Source organism: Taudactylus pleione, unplaced genomic scaffold (assembly GCF_031769625.1).
Source record: "Taudactylus pleione unplaced genomic scaffold, aTauple2 ptg000015l, whole genome shotgun sequence".
In the NCBI taxonomy this organism is placed as follows: Eukaryota; Metazoa; Chordata; class Amphibia; order Anura; family Myobatrachidae; genus Taudactylus; species Taudactylus pleione.
Window position 1 is genome coordinate 7,810,680 of NW_028284417.1, and position 20,721 is coordinate 7,831,400.

At 42.4% G+C, this 20,721-nt stretch overlaps 1 protein-coding gene across 2 annotated transcripts in view; it reads right to left on the bottom strand.

The window, feature by feature from the left end:
• Positions 1–20,721, bottom strand: part of COL12A1 (collagen type XII alpha 1 chain) — a 195,690-nt gene that overhangs the window by 120,110 nt on the left and 54,859 nt on the right. The window contains exons 14-17 of one of the 2 annotated variants that reach the window (XM_088471474.1): positions 18,757–19,026; positions 7,847–8,113; positions 5,221–5,413; positions 1,060–1,181 (exon numbers count right to left, since the gene is read on the bottom strand). The exons of the other annotated variant lie outside the window; for it this stretch is intronic. Coding sequence (XP_088327600.1) covers positions 1,060–1,181; positions 5,221–5,413; positions 7,847–8,113; positions 18,757–19,026 — 852 coding nt within the window. The remainder of the gene's footprint in view (positions 1–1,059; positions 1,182–5,220; positions 5,414–7,846; positions 8,114–18,756; positions 19,027–20,721) is intronic. 2 annotated transcript variants of the gene reach the window in all.

Here is a 20,721-nt window from a genome sequence, read left to right on the forward strand (position 1 = left end):
AGTAGTATGCAGGTGGCAAATGTTAGGGAGAAAATGTCATTTCAAGCAGAGAAAGGTTTTTTTTTTTACTGTAAGAGTGACAGGACAAGGGGATCATTAACAGGGGATGTGGCAATGGCAGATATACAATATGAAGTGTACAATGAATTGAATGCTTTTCTTGCAAGACATGGGATGTGTTGATGTGTACAGTAGGTATAAATAATTGGAATACATCCAGTGGTTGATACAGAAAATTAATGACTGCCGTTATAAGGGCAGGAAGGGACTTGTTGTCTATTTTAAGGTTAAACTGGCATCAGCCTGCAAAGGGTTTGGTTTGTATTTCTTCAGGAAAGTAGCAGTAAGACAATAAAGAAAATAATAATTAGATGGAACTGAATCCTTTTTCCATCCTCAATATCAAATAATGAATGCTCTGAATGATAAGAGGATGGATGAAGTCATTCAGCGATATGAGAGGTAATGCAGAATTCCACTAACTTTGACTGTTTATCTATAGTACTAGAAAGTAGCATCTCTCTTTGAGAAAAGGTCACTCACAAACATGGTTGACAGCCAGGGGCGCTGAGAAGGGGGAAGAGGGTACCAATTACCCAGCTGGGCGTTTTGGAGGGGCCCAGTGGGGGCCTGGGTCTACCTCTGTCCCCTCGCTTGTCAGTGGCAGCAGCCTCTCTCTCCAGCCCAGCACACTCTGCTTTGTGCTGGCCTGCGGTTGGTCCAGGGAGGCTGCCGTCACTAAGCTCAGCACCAGATGTGTGGGGAGATGTGGAGAGCTGCCTCATGGCGCCACAATTAGTAGTTTCATATTTTTGTAGGAGGCGTGGCCACATGTGCTACAGTACCTGAGCCTAGCAACTTTACAGATTACTTCAAATGCTCAATGGTCTATGTCATTTTTAAAAGGCCTGCGGTATCATGATATGTGAACTACTTGCTTGTCATCTGGACTATAAGCGAAAAATATCTCTCCAGAATTCAATGAATAAGCCCAGTCTGGATTAACTGGTAAATGTGGTAAAATCTTTCAATCTATTTTCATCTGGGAAAAAGAATTACCGGAAGAACTGATACGGACATCAGGGGCATCTGACTGAGTTGTCATTTCTTCTCCAACTAAAGGTGCACTCTCTCCTTTATCAAACATTCCAAACACATTGACTTTGTAGGATGTTGCTGCCCTGCACAATGAAAGATATTTAACTTTAATGAAACATGTAAGATTAGGTCTATATAGCCCTTATTTCAGTTAACATCCATAAGTTTACAAACAAAAAAACAAATAGTATGGATACACAGTAATACGTGGATGGACAGCCAATAGAGGTTTGCACTAAAAAGTATAGAATTTACCCATGTCCTGAAAATAAAAACAAATGTCTAAGATGTTATTAGTATATACTCACCCTTCCCTTTGTTTTTCAAGTGTGTATTTATTTTATCTAAACAAATTAAGTGAATAATAAGTTCTCATCTAATTATCTGTATATGTTAAATTGTGGTTTTATCTAGAGGTTAGAATAGAAGCTGCAAGTTTTGAGAGCTCTCATGGAATGTTTGATTTATATTTTTGCCAATTATTTTATGTAACTGGTGTGTCCTATTTTCACTACTTACCAGCATTGCAGAGTACTATGGCGCCTTACATAGTGTAACAAAAAAATCATTGGAAAGGTTGTTAAGGGGAGATTATATATGCTCCAGGTTTTTAGCATTTGTCTGGTAGACAGAAACTAATTAGCAGCCTTGATTGCTAGACCACCTGTGAGCGGCTGATAAAGGGTGTGTCAGTTTCTGTAGTCAGACTCTCACTGGTCAGATGCCTTTGAAGAGACACTGTGATTACTGAATTTAAGTGCTGTGCTAAAGAATTCTGTATTGTGAGAGGGATGTTAGGTCCCTCCACTCTAATTGAGAGAATCATTTTTTTTAGTTAGAGCTGGACAGGCCAGGATTTACTTTTATGTTTATTTTTGTGCTGCTAATAAAAACTAGCTGCAGAAACCTACTGGTGTACTACTACTTGGCTGCTGCATGACAAGTGCAACCTTTACCCCAGGAGATGGCATCCTTACCCTGATATTGCCACAATATCAACAACAATATTAATAATACAAATAGAAAAATTAATTTGCATGCGTCATGAACTAAAATACATACAGTATAATACAGTACTGTAAAGTGAATAACACAGACGTCAAGTAAGTGCTAAAATATATTTGTACTGCCATTAGAAATAGAATCGTATTTAGTCATTAGTAGTTACAGCTTTCATTGCCAAGAGATATTACCCTAAAATCTGAGACATCTATTTGTAGTATTTTATGGCTTCACATGGATGTTGTTTTTGTTTCCCCAGGTGTAAAGGGGACTTAAGATACTTGCTGCATCTCATTGGTTAGGTTAGAGACAATGTAGATAGAAGTTATTCCTCTATTGATAACTCCAGACTGTTACATTCAGTCCATAGAAAGTATAAATGATCTGTAAAAGCAGGGCATATTGTATTTGGTTTCTTGGATCTTATAGTTGGGAATAGTTTGTTGTCTATTTCATGCCTGAGAAGTTGGCATCTATGAAAGCCATACTTTTCAAAGCAAGTCATAACTAACCACTCTCATGTGATCCACCACTGTAAAAGTAACATAATTGTGACATAGGCCCTCATTCAGAGCCGTACGCTCTGAGCAGAGCGCACGCTCTGAATGAGGGCCGGGCTCCATTTTCATGGAGCGTCCTCCTGGACGCTCGTATAGCTGTGGGTCACCACCCACAGGCTATAGGAGCGTGCATTTTGATGGCCGCGATGGTCGTGACCATCGCGACCATCGAAATTGCGAGCCGGAGCCTGCGGTTGAGGTTTTCAACCGCAAGCTCCGGAGTGATTTTGGCTCTATCAGAGCCAAAATCACTCCCACTGACATCACTAGTGATGTCAGTGGGCCGTCTTCTGACGGGAGGCGTTCCCGTGGGAACGCCCCCGTCAGGGAGGCACGCCCCCGGCACGCCCACCAAAGGGGGCGTGCTGTCAATCAACATTGACAGCACGCCCCCTTTGATCGGACACAACGAGCGAAGGAAAGTCCTTCGCTCGTCGTGTCTGGCGCATGCGCACGACGGAGCTCCCTCCGTCGTGCGCATGCTCAGTGCAGACCATCGACCCACTTGCGAGCGGACAGCCGCTCGCGAGTGGGTCTGAATCAGGCCCATAATCCGAGCTCCTTCATTTAATATTACTAAAGCGCTGACAAAACCTCTAAGTGGCATGCCCAGTTCTACGGATTTTGCACTTAATATCATGCATCTGGTTGCACACTAACCACATGTCATCCCAAATATGGTCAAGCACACTATAAAAGGACCCACATCAATCCACTTCATAATAGTTATAATAGTAACTATTGGTTAAACTAAAAAATGATGGCCAAAGCTCTTGAATAGTAGTTTGACCAATAAGGGTTTAGTTTATACAAGCTTCACAAGAAATATGAGATGGACAAAATGTATGACTGGAACAAAAAATTTAACTTCTGTGTGACACGTTTGAGAAAAGAATGATTTCATCATGGGCAATGGGCTAAGTCTGGTTATTTATCCTATAGAAACTTAATAACACCTCTCTCTCCTTTCCTACCACTCTCTCTGTTTCACTCCACTTTCATTTGACAATATGGAAACCAGTTGGAATGGGCAGGGAGTAGCAACTAATAAAGTATAATTGTGCCATCTGAATTGAATATAAAGTGTAACAGCAGTATAATAATATTAGTATGTCACTTGGGTAGATGTGTGAAAGCTAACTGTTTTGTAATAACAAGACAATACATGTTACAAGTTTCTCAAACAATACAGATGTGTCCTCATACACTATTGCTGAAGTCGCACCAAACAGCCCTTCCCGTACTCCAGGTCCCGTGCGACTCAAGAATCTTTTTTGAGTCAAGAATCTTGAGTCAAGAATCTTTTTTTTTTGCATCTTTTTAGCGTTAATATGCATCTTAGTTGCTTAGTTGCAGATGCGACAAACCACTTCACTGCTTAATTTGATGTGTGACACTTGTATATCTTTGTGCGTCTAAAAGGGGTATTCAATTACAGGTGAAAAGTCCGAGGTTGGACTTTTCGCCATCATCGCTGCTTTTTCTGGAATAAAGTATCTGGCGCGTGCCCACTTTATCCCTGTATTCAACTAGGATCCGGCGAAAACGAAACCCGACGGAAAGGTAAGTATCGAAAAGTCCATTCAATTTTCGGGAAATCTTCCTGTCACCCCCCTAAAGATGTCCTGACATGGGGGATCGCTATGGGTACCCCCGATTTGGGCTGTTGAAGGTAGTCGGGGTTTTTAAAAGCCACGGCAGGTGCATAAATGCGGCTTTAGAAGAAGGGGTGAAGAATAGCACTTAGGTTTTTAAAAAATAAATAAATAAATAACTTGTCCCATCAAATTTGGGGTACATGAAAATGGGTGCAAGCATATTTTTAAGTCCCTAAAGTGATTTTAGAAAATTTTTCAAAAATGCACCTACCGCTACTACCCGCATTCTAGAAACACCTGCCACATACATGGTAACCCCCCCTGAATCGATTTCGCTAGTTTAAAACTTTGGGTTTTTTTTACCCCCAAAATGAAAGTAAATTTTTTGGGGTGTCCTGAGGATTTTTAAAAAAAATGTTTGACACAGAGGGACCCTCCCAGGCTATTTTTTTAAGCCTCTACCCCTAAACCCCAATTCTGCACTTTTTTTGTCATGTATTACATGGAGAAAAGTTATCCCCATTTTTTAACAAAGACTTTTAGCACCGGCGAAAAGTCTTTGAAATTAAATACGGGGATAATTGAAATAGGCAAAAATTACGTCATCGGCGATAAATTATCGCTGATAATGGACTTTTCACCTCAATTTGAATATGGCCCTAAGTCTGAATCTGTATACGAAGTGCTGCAGTGTAGCGGCCGCAGCTTTTTCCACTCCAAGTTCCATTGTGCTTCATATACCGATTTACTCGCACACAGATATACAATATCAAATTAATCAGTGCAGTCTCGTGAAGCGATTTGTTGAATTATGTTGCAAATAAGACACATATTCAGGCGAAAAGATGCTCAGCGCAAGCCGAGTCGAGAGGGACCTGGCAGCTCACTAGCACCACAATGCATATTGTGGTTAGGTGTACGAGGACGTCCTCATTTCAACAATACAGTAGTCTTGTTCCTACCTGAGTTCCTCCAAAACTACAGTATTATCATATGGGCCAACTATCATTTCTCCTAGTTGCCTATCATTTCCTAAAGGATGAAAGGTGATTTTATATCCTGTTACTTCTCCTGGAGCAGGTTCCCAGGTTACTCGGAAGGTGGACTTAGTTGGGTCTGAAGTTTTCAGATTTCTTGGAGACTTGAATGGAGAGGCTATGTAAAACCATAAAAAAATATATTAGCACAAACCCAATAACAGCACAAACACAAATCTCACATAAATGACATTAAAATCAATTTACAATGTAAGCATCAAGCAACACTAAATTTCTGATATAATTTCACAAATGAAAGGGATTTTCAGCAATGAAAGTATAATCAGATAAATACAAGATATAGGTGGAGGTATCAATTATATGGGTATGATAAGATCACAGAGATATGATGACCTAATGGACCATGGTCCTTGGTTATATGACATTAGATGCATTTGCTGAACAAGATACAAGGTGTGCAGTGGTTTAACAAAGAAAGTTAGAGCATATTTATGTTAACTCAGAGAAAGTATAAAAACATTTTCCATTGTAGAATTGGCCACTTATGTTACACAGGGGATAATAATATTTCCTGGCAATCAGTCCACTGGCAAATAAACTGTATGAGATTTTATAGACCATCGTATACAATTACTCTCAACAAAGACACCAATTCCATTGTGAAACATACTGTATCACACCAGCCATAACTGTTTCCAGTAACACAGTTCATTGCCTAATGGAGTTAACCATTAAGCCTAGTCTCAAACAATCTTAGCAAGGTTGAGCATTGCATACAGACTACAGCATACCGTCATTTTCTATATGCACTGCATAATTAATTACATCATCTTACTTTTCTTTATTTAATAAGTGGATTAGAAAGAGGATTTTGCTAATTCATTCATAAAGGGTTGGAAAATCATCCTATTTAGCACGCAAGTTGTTTGGGATTATATTCTGTTTTTTATCATAGCCAATTATCTAAGATCAGTTTTGCAGCAAAGTACATATAATGCACACATGCCATTACCATATTATAAGTCATTAAATAGGCCACGGCCCAGGTATGCACATACAGGTATACACATATATACATCTTAGAGTAGCACTTATCTCAGCCGTTTTTCTGTGGCCGCTAAATACTGTAGGTATGTCTGGATGGCAATTGGTGGCAACAATGCCAACTCATGTAGGAGAATAATTTTGGGTGGTGGTGGGCATATAGTGACATTAATGAGGATCTACAAAGAAATTGCCTCCACTCTGTGGGTACAAATGTTTATTTCTAAAGCTGGGTATACACTAGGTCGACTTTATGGCCGTCGACCCGGCCAAGCTGTCAATTCAAGTAAGTATACACACTTCCTGATCGGCCGCTCAACATGTTGCATCTGGGCGGGTATTAGAATTTGCCTCCAAGCTGTGACATCAGTCCCTGCAGAAAGTGTATAGGGCAGTCGGCGGACCAACCGTATACAAAGCTAGATGCACCAATGTATCTGCAGATATATCGCAATCAGCAATGTTGTGCAGCCAACGTGATATGTCTGTGAACAATGTTGTTCACAAGCATATCAGGGGTACGCCCCTCTGATGCGCTCGCGATATACTGGCCATTAGATTGAACAGCCCATATATTGCCCAGTGTGTACCCAGCATTAGACAACAACCTTTATAAAAAGAAAAAAAGAAAACATCTTTTATAATGAAATGCTCTAAACATCAAATAACACTAAATCACCATGAATGATGTGTTATTTACTCGCCATTGGGGAAAATGAAGAGGTCAACTAAGGCACCAAGGTATTGGTGACATCTAAAACACTGGATGAGTGACATAAAGGTTTTTTAAGTTCCATGCCATGCCACCATGCAGAGAGCTGATTGCATGGGGAACAGTTGTCGTCTGCTTCTTAACTGTAATCCTGCCGGCTGTTGCTCCTTTATGTTAGTGATGGGTTATGGTGTTGGGGCTATGATGTCACAGCCTAGCATCACAACCACAGAATGAGGAGCATAAGATGGTGGTCCATCTCCTGCATGCAAAGATTAGAAGCAGCAGGGCTCCTGCTTCTGAGTGGGGGAGGAGCACTGCATCCGAGATTGGGAAGTATGACAACTAGGGCCTTAGTTTTGTCAGTTCTGAGTAATAAATATTAAGCTAAAAATGTCACAGCCCAGAGCCACACTTTCACTCCCTCAAACAAGGCAAGAAGCAGGGGTGTGGGACAGTGTTTGATGAGGCACCTAGGGAGCACAGGGCACCTGCTAAGGAGACTGAGGGCACATCAGACCTTATTACACTAATTTTAAATGTATTTTATTAGATCATAACAACAAAATGTGCATAAATGGTGTGTGAGCAAATATCACACACTATTCAGCTAATAGCAGGAAAAATAACTCTTAAGGTAAACATAAGAAGCCAATCAGTATGGGAACTTGCATTGTTTCTCTATGTGAAGCATCTATCTGGGCAGCAAGAGGTTGGTCACTAGGTCACAACTAACAAAATAAGGCATATTATATAGAACTCGGCAGAAAACTGTGTAATTATCTTTCAGACACAATGAGGATTTGTCATAGTCTTTCTTTGTGAACACTGTACCTGTTGTTCCTTCTCCTTGCCTTGCTTTTCCATCCCCTGACTTGTACACTGGAACAACTGTAATGTCATAGGTGGTTTGAGGTTGAAGTCTTTTTAGTACAGTGGAGGTGACGGTAGGTGGTAATTTAGCAACCAGTTGTCTTCCACCAGCTTGTGGTCGGTATATAGCACGGTAATTGATCACATTTCCTGGAGCTGGTTGCCATGTGACTTTCATTGTAGTTTCAGTTTCATCACTGACTTTAAGTAGCTTGGCATTTGGAGATACTGTTTGCAATAAAAATAGAAATATTTTTTGGTACATAATAATATTTACATACATTTGCATGTTCCATACGTGTTGACATGTTTGCTTATTTGCATATCTGTAATAATAACTATTGAAACAAAATTGAACATCTCATTGCTAAATTCAAAGACTTGTAACCTATAACATGTGGATTGCAATCCAAAAAAATAAGTCCCTATTCCTGGTATTAACCGTAGTATTTTTTAATAAAAGTTATTATGTATTACTAGACAATAGGCACAGTATTAATGTAATTTACTACTATTCTATATTGTGTCTATTTTATTTTTGCACTGTGGCAGAGCTCCATCTGTAAATAGAGCCCTATATATCGTAGCAAAAATTAGGCATTAAAGAAAATGTAAAATTATGATATTGAAATAAACAGATAATAATAAATGTGTGTGAATGTACTTTTATAAAAAATAATTTAAATCTTTTAATTTGTACCATGTTAGATTTACCCGTCTGTGTTTCTCTTAGGAAAGGCCAGGCAATGCAATTTGTGAGGTGGTGTAATGAGGGCTTTAGAGGAATGGGTGCAGGGAAAGGATTCAAACTGCTCATCTCACGTAGCTATGCCCACCATCAAAATTATTGTAGCAAAAGTACCAAATATATAAGCATGGGATGAAATGTCCTGGATTAAAAGTAACTAAATTACAAGTAATACAGTTATAATCAACAGTATATCAGTTTAATTTTATATTCCAAAATAAAAAGGAGAGAAAATCTTATTTATTTAATTATTTACAATACGTAAATATCATTTCTCTATATCAGTGGTTTTCAAACTCGGTCCTCGGGACCCCACACAGGTCACGTTTTCCAGATCACCCAGCAGGTGCACAGGTGTATTCATTACTCACTGACACATTTTAAAAGATCCACAGGTGGAGCTAATCATCTCACTTGTGATTCTATGATGAGACTTGAAAAACATGCACTGTTTGGGGTCCTGAACAGTGGCAAACGCAGGATTTCTAGAGGGTGGTTTCCAAATTCTTCATTTTAGAGGGCATAATCCAGCTTTAATATGCATCATACAAAGTGTATTGTGTCTCATAATTCCAGCATATACAGGATCAGTGATCACACTAAATGCAGCAGTAGGGTAGGGCTATGGGAGTATGGGAGCAAGTCCGGGAGTCTGGGAGAGTAGCAGAAGAACCTAGCTCTGCCTTGGACATATATGTACATATCAGTTTCATTATGCACTGGATAGTGTATTATTATATGGTATTAATAATTGAGCCTATTGATGATCTATAGCAGTGCACCCCTAACAGTGCATGTTTTCTAGATCTCCTAGTTGATGCACAAGTGTATTTATTACTGGATGACATATGTTAAAAGATCCACAGGTGGTGCCAATTATTTCATTTTGAAGAACATGCAGCATTAGTAATATTCTATTATATTACTATTTCTATTGTAGTCATGGTGTGGGCTGGGGAGGGGGGTTTCCAGGCAACTGGAAACCCCTCCTGCGTTTGCCTATGGTCCTGAGGACCGAGTTTGAGAACCTGTGTGCTATAGTGTTATTGAGAGTCCTTGTCCTTATTACCTTGCTGTATAAATACATGGACGATAAAGTGATTTACTGAACAGTAAATTAACCTAGAACAAGATGCTCAAAAAACTCAATGTCTTCTATTATCAGTCCTATTTATATGTATTGTAGTACTAAGGATTGTATTAAGAGAGGAGGGGGCTGCTCATCTCTATTAGGAACTTTCAATTGTTCTACAATATCTTCTCCTTTCTTGTACACTTGGTATAACAAATCTTGACGTACTGCCATGTGAGGGTATGACAACCTACTATCAATCACTTATACATTCTCTCTAGCCTTTACCAGAGTAGGCTTTTTTTAACTGTTCTGAGGCAAAATATAGTTTCTCACTTCAAGATCAGGAAAAGAATCAACTGGTTCGACAACAGTCTCTACTTCCATAGGAGATACATTATTCTGCGTTGCACTGCTACTCTCGTCATTTTCTGACTCTCCAATTATGCTTGGAAACTTGAACAATTCAGGGATCATTCCCACTGCCACTGTATCAGGAACATTATCTAAAAGTTATTTACGTCTGTAATAAATCAGGTTTCCCTCAGCTTCCAGAAGTGGGAAAAATCTCTTGCCAATATAGCATCATACATCAAAGAAGGAACTAATCACACAGTGACTACAGTGTGTTCCTACAGTATGTTCACTTCAGCAGTAACATAATGCAGAGTATTCCCATGTATACAGGTTACACCAACAGATCTTCCCTGATGTTTTGAGAGGTTTACCAACTTGGCTTTTACAAGAGTAACCAGACTACCAGAATCTAGCAGAGCATCTACCCATTTGCCTTCAACAGTCATTATACACATTTGTTTATCTGGCTTAGCCTGTCAGTCTGCAGGGCAGGCCAGCTGAGCAAAGATCGAACTCTATGATTCACATAAGCAATAAAACATTGCAGAGGTTCAGAGGTAAGTGGAAACTTCGCAGCAACATAGCCCAAGTCACCACATATAAAACATCATATTTTTATCAAGTATTTTATGAGGCACGAACCTTCCTGGCACAGCTGGCCAAACTCCAGGTTCAAAGCATACAGTCCCTAGATTTTTAAGTTCATTCCACCATGCAGCACCTTTTCCCCCTGGAACAGTCTTAAATTCACTGGAGATCACCATTGCAGGACTAGGAGGCATTTAGGTATTCTCAACAGTTCCTCAGCCGCACATACCTCTCAACTATTTCCACCATCTGGTCTGCTGTTTTAGGGTCCATGTGGCTCACCCACTAGCTTAGAGCTACAATGATTAGTCTGCATGGAGCTGCAGCTAGTTACAACATCTGTGAAAGCATTGCTAGCTGCTGCATCACTTCTTCCAAGGCTTTGCGGGCTTGCCGTCGCTGCCTCTGGGTTTTAGAACCATTTGTTGTTGCCTGTGGAGTTCATAGATATCTAATTGTTGTTGCCTCTGGGCCTCCTCATTGGCTAACTGCTGCACCCTAGTAGCTTCCTGCTGAGCCACTGCAGCATCGCCTTGACTATGTCTTTATGATATCTCATAGTGTAAGTGGGAAGCAGAATCTCGCTCCACCAAGCATCGGACAATGACACCACCAGGAATTTCACAACAGCAAAAAAATTAAGTGTCTGTCGCTGTAAAATTTTCACTTAAAATGTTTTAGACTGTGTGGCAAGATCAGGGTAAGGGTGTCATCTCCTGGGGTAAATGGTTGCACTTGTTATGCAGAAACCAAGTAAAAGTACAACATTCCAGGGCCTTGGTGCAAGTTTCGACGGAATCGGTATGAAATACCGCCGGTTCGATTTCCGGCAGCGCCTGGCAAGCAACAGCAGAGTTCCCGGTGGCGGAAGCCCTACAGCGCTGGAAATCCCGATCGTGGATAGGTAAGTACTAACTAACCTAACCCCCTAACCCTAACCCTCCTTAGGGGTGCCTAACCCTAACCTCCCCCCCAAGAGCCTAACCCTAATACCCCCTTCGATCGGGATGCCGGGCGGCGGTCTCCCGGCGTCGGGGAAATGTCAGGCGTCTACATCTAGACTCCCGGCATTTCATCCCTCGCCGGGATATGACAGTCAGGAAGCCGGCTGCCGGTATTAAGGCAGCCGGCTTCCCGATTGTATACCATTTCCACAGCTAATTTTATTAGCAGCACAAAATTATACAAAACATAAAAGCAATTCCTGGCACTAACTAAACAAAATGATTCGCTCTCCCAGAGTGAAAGGACTAACGTCCCTCGCACCAGTCAGAAGTCTTTAGCCCAGCACTTACATTCAGTAATCACAGTCGCACTACCCTAGTTACAGCCCTGGGGCGGGATGCAGTAAACGAAAAATGCGGTAAACTCCCCGTTTACCGCATTTTTCGTATGCATCATTCTGCTAGCCGCCGGGCTGTGATGTGGAGGGTAACGCCAGCTTTTGCTGGCGTTATCCTATAGAAGCCTATGGACTTCTGCCGCATCGTGCTGCTATAAGGGATCCGAATGGATCCCTCCCAGCATGCCCCGCGGCTGCCGGGTCACTCTGCGCATGATGGACTCCCGGGTTATAAACCCGGAAGTCCACTGTGCAGGAGAGATCGCAAAGGACAGCTCTTATTGGAAGAGCTGTCCTTTGCTGTACTGATCGCATATGTTAGTGCATATGCGATCAGTACTAATGCGATGTCCGGCGGTAAGTGTGTGTACCTCACCCACCCTATCAGATCAGTTATATATAGTAGATAATGTTTATATTGATAACCTGTATAGGAGGGGGTGCTACCAAAGTCAGTATTTGAACATAATTTACACAAAAGGGAATGGGAGAGAGGGACAGAGAAGTCTTTCAGTTGGTGCACACGGGTAACAAGACAAAATCTTTTTGACTAAAACCTAACTTTTATTGTAATATTCACTAAAATAGTTTGAATGAATAATTTGTAAAATGTTACGTATTAGAAGCGAGCAAAAAACAAAACAAGATAGATGAACTGTTCAGAAAAATAAAGAAATGTGTTTTTAAAACTGGTTCGCTGGTGTATTTTATTTGTGCTTTAACTTATATGTGGTTTCAGTGTCTCTACCCTGCCTCAATATAAAGACCAGTTGTACTCTAATATTAAAGATATTTGTAATAATAGTCAATCTTCACATTAGAGGAACGTAATGTAATATAAGTGGTTCTACGATTTTACACCCCCATAGGATGCATCAGAGGGCCTGATTCAGAGCCGGACGCTCTGACCAGAGCGCTCGCTCTGAATCAGGGCCCTCCTCCATTAAAATGGAGCGGCCTCCTGGACGCTCGTATAGCTGTGGGTCACCACCCACAGCATATACGAGCGTCCAAAAAGATGGTCGCGATGGTCTTGACCATCGCAACCATCGGACTTGCGACGGAGACCCTGCGGTAGGGTCTCCCTGCCACAAGCCCTGGAGTGATTTTGGCTCTATCAGAGCCAAAATCACTCCCACTGACATCACTAGTGATGTCAGTGGGGCCGGCTTCAGACGGTAGGCATTCCCATGGGAACGCCTCCGTTTGGCAGGCACGCCCACCAAAGGGGACGTGCTGTCAATCAACATCGACAGCATGCCCCCTTTGGTGCGAGACCCAGAGCGACAGCTTGGCTGTCGCAGTCCGGGTCACGCGCATGCGCACGACGGAGCTCCCTCCGTCGTGCGCATGCGCAGTGGGGAACATCGACCCACTTGCGAGTGTACTGCCACTTGCGAGTGGGTCTGAATGACCCCCAGAGTGTGTTATTATGATACTATTCTAATTTGTAATGACCAATTGTAAAGATAGAGATGAGTATTCTGCCCACAGTGATTCAGTTTACATATATCTAATCTTCTCTTATATTAGTGTCATCTTCAAGGGATATTCACTACAAGGATAAAGTGAATCTACCTTATACTGACTGTTTAAAATAAAGTGTCCCCTATGTCCCTTTGCTATCACATGTTATTTGATATCTAATGAGGGTCACATTCGAATTTCAATTAGGGGAAATATGCAAACGGTACATGCGGGACAAACTCCAAGTATAGAAGTATACATTGCTTTAATGTGACTTAATTCTAGTAAACAGACAACAGTTGGTCATAAAGAGTACCATAAAGAGCAATGTGCGCGCTTACCTGTCAGAACAGATGGATTAGCTCAATTGGGTATGACTGAGCAAACAAGATTATACGCTTTCTTTACACATTGCTAATTCATACTATTTAGTGGGGCAAAAATATTTATAGAGAGATGTTAGCCTACTATCAGAAAAAATCTTTTTGCAGTTATTACACCTGCAGTGCACTTGCTTGTGTACTGTATGTACAAGCATACAATAAACAAAACAGTGTGCTTCCCGCGTCGCTCAGTATCTGACCAGTGGTACTGTACATACATCATCCAGAGAGCACTTTGTTATATTCTGTATATATTGTATCTGAGCAAATTCCTTATATTTGGTAAAACGAAAACACTTATTTGTAAAACCATTAGAAAACGTTTAGCAGAAAGAAATGCGTAATAAGAGCCTGATTCATCACGGATCGCTATTGTGCTCGCTGCTGCAATTCCGCACGTAATTTCACTGCAAAGATATACTAATATATCCGCTCGCTATGCCATCGCAGCACAACATAAGGACGCCCACCTTACCTTACATACATCCGTAATACTTTGCAAGTGTGCAAAAACATTGGTACAATAGGAGCACACTTGCACAAGGTCAGACCTTACTCAGAAATTGCTAACCTTCCGGTACGTAGTGAGAGCGCAGGCTGCAAATGGGATTGCAATGGCTAATTTATGCACGCCCCTGTAACGGCGTTCAAACGCACTGGCACGCCAGCGTTTCGTCAACCCACCCGTCACCAGCACCAAACAGTAAACTTTACTTCCTGTCAATCACTCTGCGATGGGACTGTGTAGTCACTATGATCACAGTGGAGTCTACACGCATGCGCACTGCGATCCATACACATGCACAGTACGCAACAATCGGCCGTCTGCATGCGTAATCGCACTCGCGATCCTGGCTAAATCAGGCTTTAAGTCTTCTGCACCAGCAAACAAGTGCAGATGAGGGAGACTGAAGACAGCATCCACATGTTTCCCACATGTTTTTAAAAATGGAAAATAAAAGTGCCTGGGAAATCTTTCAACAGATGTCTCTTAGAAAATTTCCTGAAATTCTTGAGATTTTATGTAAAACAATATAAGCCTATCTATATAGTGTAACACACTCAGGTTTCAACGTGATGACTAAGGTGATGCAATTTGAACAGCTGCAGTGATCCTGCCATTAAACCACAACCATATGGAAAATGTTAATCCTAAAGCATTTCTCATGGTCTACACTGAGTATGGGTGATCATCTGAAGGAATTGTGGTCTCTCCAAATATAACATTTTCTTATATCTGCATTGGACAAACAAGTTTGTTATACAACTGTAAACTGTCCAAATAATGGTTGTAAAAATAGGGATGCAGTCAGGAAGCTGACGGTCGAAATACCGACTGCCGGCTTCCCGTCTGTATAATTCCGGCAGGGATCTAATGACAGGCGTCGAGATCCTGAGGCCTGTCATTTTACCTACGCCAGGAGCCCGACGCCTGGCATACCAATCGAAGGTAAGCCGGGCGCGGGTGTGGACAGCCGCAGGGGGGTAGGGTTAGGATAGGGGCTCCCGGGGGGGACTTAGGGTTAGGCACCCCCCAGGAGGGTTAGGGTTAGGCTAGGGAAAGGGGGGTTATGGTTAGGCATCCCCCCTAGGAGATTTAGGTTTAGGAGAGGTTAGGGTTAGGCACTTGGGGGGGAGGTTAGTGTTAGGCACCACTAAGGGAGGGTTAGGGGGGGGTAGGTTAGCAATAGTAGAAATACTTTCCTGTCGGGATCTTCACTGCCGGTCTTCCAGGGTCTGTATTTCATACCGATCCCCTATCTACCAACCAACTCTTAACTTTTATTTTTAAAGCCCAGCCTGTAAAATGACATTTAGAAGCTGATTGGTTGGTACTTTATCACTCTCGACTTTATATTGTACCTCTCCAAGGTTTGAGACATCTCCCTTTGTTTTTAAGAGGCTGATAAATTAAGCAATTTAAACACCTGGTATGTCTGTTCTGCAAAATGGCAATATACTGATATTATATATAGAGGAAATACCATCTATACATCTAAATTATTGTTTTTGTCCATGGTATATATCAGTCAAAGATAATATTTAAATTCCAGATAACAATCATGTCATGCTATGTTAATCCATGTAATGCATAAATCAGTAAAAGACAAACATACAAGCACTTCTTCATTCGGCTTCACTAAATAATACACTATGAAATAATATTTATCTTCCGTATTTGATGAATGCCCCTGATGTTACTTCTTTCTCTGTAATCTTGGATAGCATGGAGCAGCAAAATAACTTGCACCAAATCATAATATATGGAACAGGGGCCCTGATTCAGAGCCGGACGCTCTGAAAGAGCGCTCGCTCTGAATCAGTGCATTTTTTTTTTTAGAGCGGCCTCCTGGCCGCTCGCATAGCTGTGGGTAACCACCCACAGCTATTGCGAGCGGCCAGGATGATGGTCGCGATGGTCAAGACCATCACAACCATCGGGCTTGCGACAAGACCTTTGTGGTAGGGTCTCATGGCCGCAAGCCCCAGAGAGCTTCAGGCTCTAATAGAGCCGGAAGCTCTCCCACTGACATCACCGGTGATGTCAGTGTGGCCGCCCACAAACGGCAGGTGTTCGCATGGGAACGCCTCCGTTTGTGAAGCCACCCCCACACCACGCCTCCAAAACGGTGCGAGCTGTCAATCAAAAATGACAGCCGCCCCCTTTTGGTGCGAGACCCAGAGCGACGGAGCGCCTGTCTCTAGCCGGGTCGCACGCATGCGCACATCGGAGCCGGCTCCGGCGTGCGCATGCGCAGTGGCCTAACATCGACCCGCTCACGAGCGCGTAGCGCTCGCGAGTGGGTCTGAATCAGGCCCAGTGCTCCTTATATGACTAATCCCACCAACCATAGTCAGTTGAATTTGTATTGCATTTGCTATAGGTGTATTTGTACTGGAAACAAATGAAGATATCAATGTCTACTTTAAGAACATACAGTAAATAAACAATTACCCTTTGTCAGTGCTAAATAGACAGGCGGAATGGGTATGATCGGGTTCAATTCCCGTCAGCGGCAGCCCGAAAGGAGCAGAGTGCGAAGCAGCGGAAGCCCGACAGCGCTGGAAATTCCGATCGTGGATAGGTAAGTATGTACTAACCTAATCCCCCTAACCCTAACCCTCCTTAAGGGTGCCTAACCCTAACTTCCCCCCCAAAGTGCCTAACCCTAATCCCCCCTCTAAGTGCCTAACCCTAACCACCCCCTTCCTCGCTGCCTAAACCTAAGTCCCCCGGGGGGGTGCCTAACCCTAAGTCCCCCCCGGGGGTGCCTAACCCCAACCCTCCCTCCCCCTAGCCTAACCCTAACCCTCCCGGGGGTGGTGCCTAACCCTAAGTCCCGCCCGGGACCCCTAAACCTAACCCCCCCCGCGGCTGTCCGCTCGCGGCGCCCGGCATCACTATGATCGGGATGCCGGGCGCCAGTCTCCCGGCGTCTGGGAAATGCGGGCGTCTACATCTAGACGCCCGGCATTTCACCCATGCCGGGATAAGACAGTCGGGAAGCCGGCTGCCGGTATTTAGGCAGGCTACATATTGCTTTTGTAAATTGCTCAGTAGAACATCTTGCCAAATACATTGAAAGAACATACTCCACAGTAGGAGCAACTGAGGTAAGAACTATTATCTCTGTTTAGTAGAATAATTCTGAAGCTTTGTCATCCAACAGAATTTGAACAAAGCATGAAATAACAATAAAAATGAATCCCATCAAGAGTTTAAGATAAATAACAGGTACATCATAATAGTCAGGGCCGTAGCTAGGGTAGTGCGGCTGGTGCCATTGCACAGGGGCCCTGATTCAGAGCCGGACGCTCTGACAGAGCGCTCGCTCTGAATCAGGGCTGTCCTTCTGAGTTTTTAGAGCGGCCTCCTGGCCGCTCGTATAGCTGTGGGTGACCAACAGCTATACGGGTGGGTGCGAGCGGCCAGAAAGATGGTCGCAATGGTCAAGACCATCGCGACCATCGGGCTTGCGACGAGACCCTTGTGGTAGGGTCTCGTTGCCGCAAGCTCTGGAGTGCTTTTGGCTCTATCAGAGCCAAAAGCACTCCCACTGACATCACTTGTGATGTCAGTGGGGCTGGCCCCAGATGGTAGGCGTTCCCATGGGAATGCCTCCGTCTGGCCAGCCACGCCCTCGGCACGCCCACCAAAGGGGGAGTGCTGTCACTCACCATCGACAGCACGCCCCCTTTGTAGCGAAACCCATAGCGACGGCGTGCCCGTCGCTATCCGGGTCTCGTGCACACGCACGACGGAGCCGCCTCCGTTGTGCGCATGCGCACTGGGCCCACCTCGACCCGCTTGCGAGCGCTCAGCACTCGCGAGCGGGTCTGAATTAGGCCCAGGGCACCACAGGTCAGGGGACGCTGTTTGGGCCTGTCAAATTTCTGTTTATTATCCTTCTCACTTGTAGCTTCCTCTTATTTCATCCCCAGCATCTCCTGGCCTCCATTATCTTTTCCCTGGCCCTTCCCCATGAGGCCATTCCCCTTTTTAGGTGCATTATGTCACTTTGAAAAATGAGGGGGGCGCCAATGCTCTTTCTGGCACCTGGCACCAAAAGTCTAGTTACGGCTCTGATAATAGTTTCAATATGCTACTTCCTACAGCTATCCTTCTTAAAGTATATACATTGCGCACTACTGTCATGGTTATGGAAGGTTATTTCCTGTCTAAAAGGATGGAGTAGTCCAGTCAACACATGTTTCTGATTCATTTAGATTACTTATGGAATGGTGCTCCCTGTACATTATGTAAGTGTGTGCCATTGAGCACCAAAATGCTGTAAGGTACCAAAACACTGTATGAACCTGTGAAAGTATTCCTGATAGTTGATGATCCAAATTTGTTTAGTCTGAACCATGAGAATAAGGTAAGGCACACGTGTATAAAATATGTTTTGTTACCTTCTGTAGTAGCTTCTCCTTCTAGTGGGGCTCCTTCTCCACTTTTATAGTCAGCAAAAACTGAGATTTTATACTTTGTCTCTGGTGTAAGTTCCTCCAGCACTGTGTTTGTTACATCTCCAGGCACATTCTTTTCTCCAGACTCATCATCAAATAGTGACTTCCATGTAATTCTATAGCCACGGACCATTCCGGGTGCTGATGTCCATGATGCACCGATTGTAGTGTCTGTAATGTCTTTAGTCACCAAATTACGAGGTGAGCCACGTTCTGCAAGATAAAAATATATTTTTAAGAAATGCTATATTTGGCAATAGTAACAAATACTACATGCTATATTTGGCTACCAATAATTTTTCAGAATTGCCAATTTCCTGGGTTGCCCTGTTTCTAAATTTTACCTGTATTATGATCCTCTGGTGTAATGTGTTCTAGACATTCAAAAGTCACGTACAGTAGTTGTTTAATGACCATCTGGATGTTCATTTTGAAATAATGCTATAAAATATTTAACTACAAACCCGAGCTTTTAAAAGCCTGCAGGATAAGAGTAGGTACAGACATCTGGACACAGAACTGACAACCAGAGAAGTGGTACTGTGCACATCATTCATTTAAAAATAAATAAATAGTGACATTATGAGGAAGAAAACATCCAGGGATAAGTCCCTGGAAATTACAGACTATTGGAAAGTATGCATTTATAGTTCACCCGGTGGTTTCCAAGTTATGCATGTTTAGAGGAAGGAAATGATACACACGAGTATATTACCTAATTTTATTCATGTGCTTTATCTCACTATACTTAAACTATACTCTGAGGACAAACCACTACCAGACCAATACCTTCTATAAGATACTTTTAAAACTCAATAGAGCCTCTAATCTAAACAAGTTTGATAGAAGAAATACATCATAAAAGTAAGTTTTTGTCTCATACATGTTTAATACTGATAGTAGATGGATTACAACTGCAGACAACTGTTGTGCTGATAATAAGTCACTTTGTATTATAATCCTCCAGTAAGAGATGCACTGCTCCTGTAGAATCATGGCAATCCATCTACTAACTATAACTGCATTAATCTACTTTAATTAACTACATTCATACCAATGAGATTTAGTTTGCCCCTTCCTGATTTCTTCTATTTCTGCATATTTGTCACACTTAAATGCTTCATATTTTCAAACAATATTGAATATAAAATAAAGACAACTGATTAAACACAAAATACAGTATTTAACTGTGTTTATTGAAGGAAAAAATCTATCCAACACCTATGTCACCCTAATAAAAAATGTATTGCCTTCCCCCCTAAACTTAAAAACTGGTTGTACCACCTTTAGCAGCAACAACTGCAACAAATCGCTACCAATAACTGGTTGTCAGTCTTTCACATTGACCCACTCTTCTTTGCAGAATAGCTTTCATTCAACTACATTGCAGGGGGGGTTGGCCTGAACTGTCCATTTAAGACCCTGCCACTGCATTTCAATCAACTTCAAGTCAGAACTTTGACTAGGCTACTCCAAAACCTTAATTTTATTTATTTTGAGTCATTCAGAGATGGACTTGCTCTTGTACTTTGGATTGTTAGCTTCCAAGCGCACCTTTCCTATTCTAAAATTAGCTTCCAATTGTGCTTTCTCTAATTGCATTGCTATCTCCTGTTTTCCACAGGAGACCTGCTTATTGGTGGCCTCAGTGTCTGCACGTGCACAGCAGCGCTCATTGTAGATATGTTGGAATGCAGTGACCTTGTAGCTTTTGAGGAACATCTGGATGACCCTGAGCATTGGGACTGAACTTTGGACTAAATTTTTCCTCAAGTGATCTAGTCTGCTTTCAGATCTGCCACTGCAATGCGTATCAGACTTTCTTTCTTTCTCATTCTTGATCAATGTCTCTCTGAAGATCACAAACCTTTAAGTTTTCCTCAACATTTTTCCTAGTTAGAAATGTGG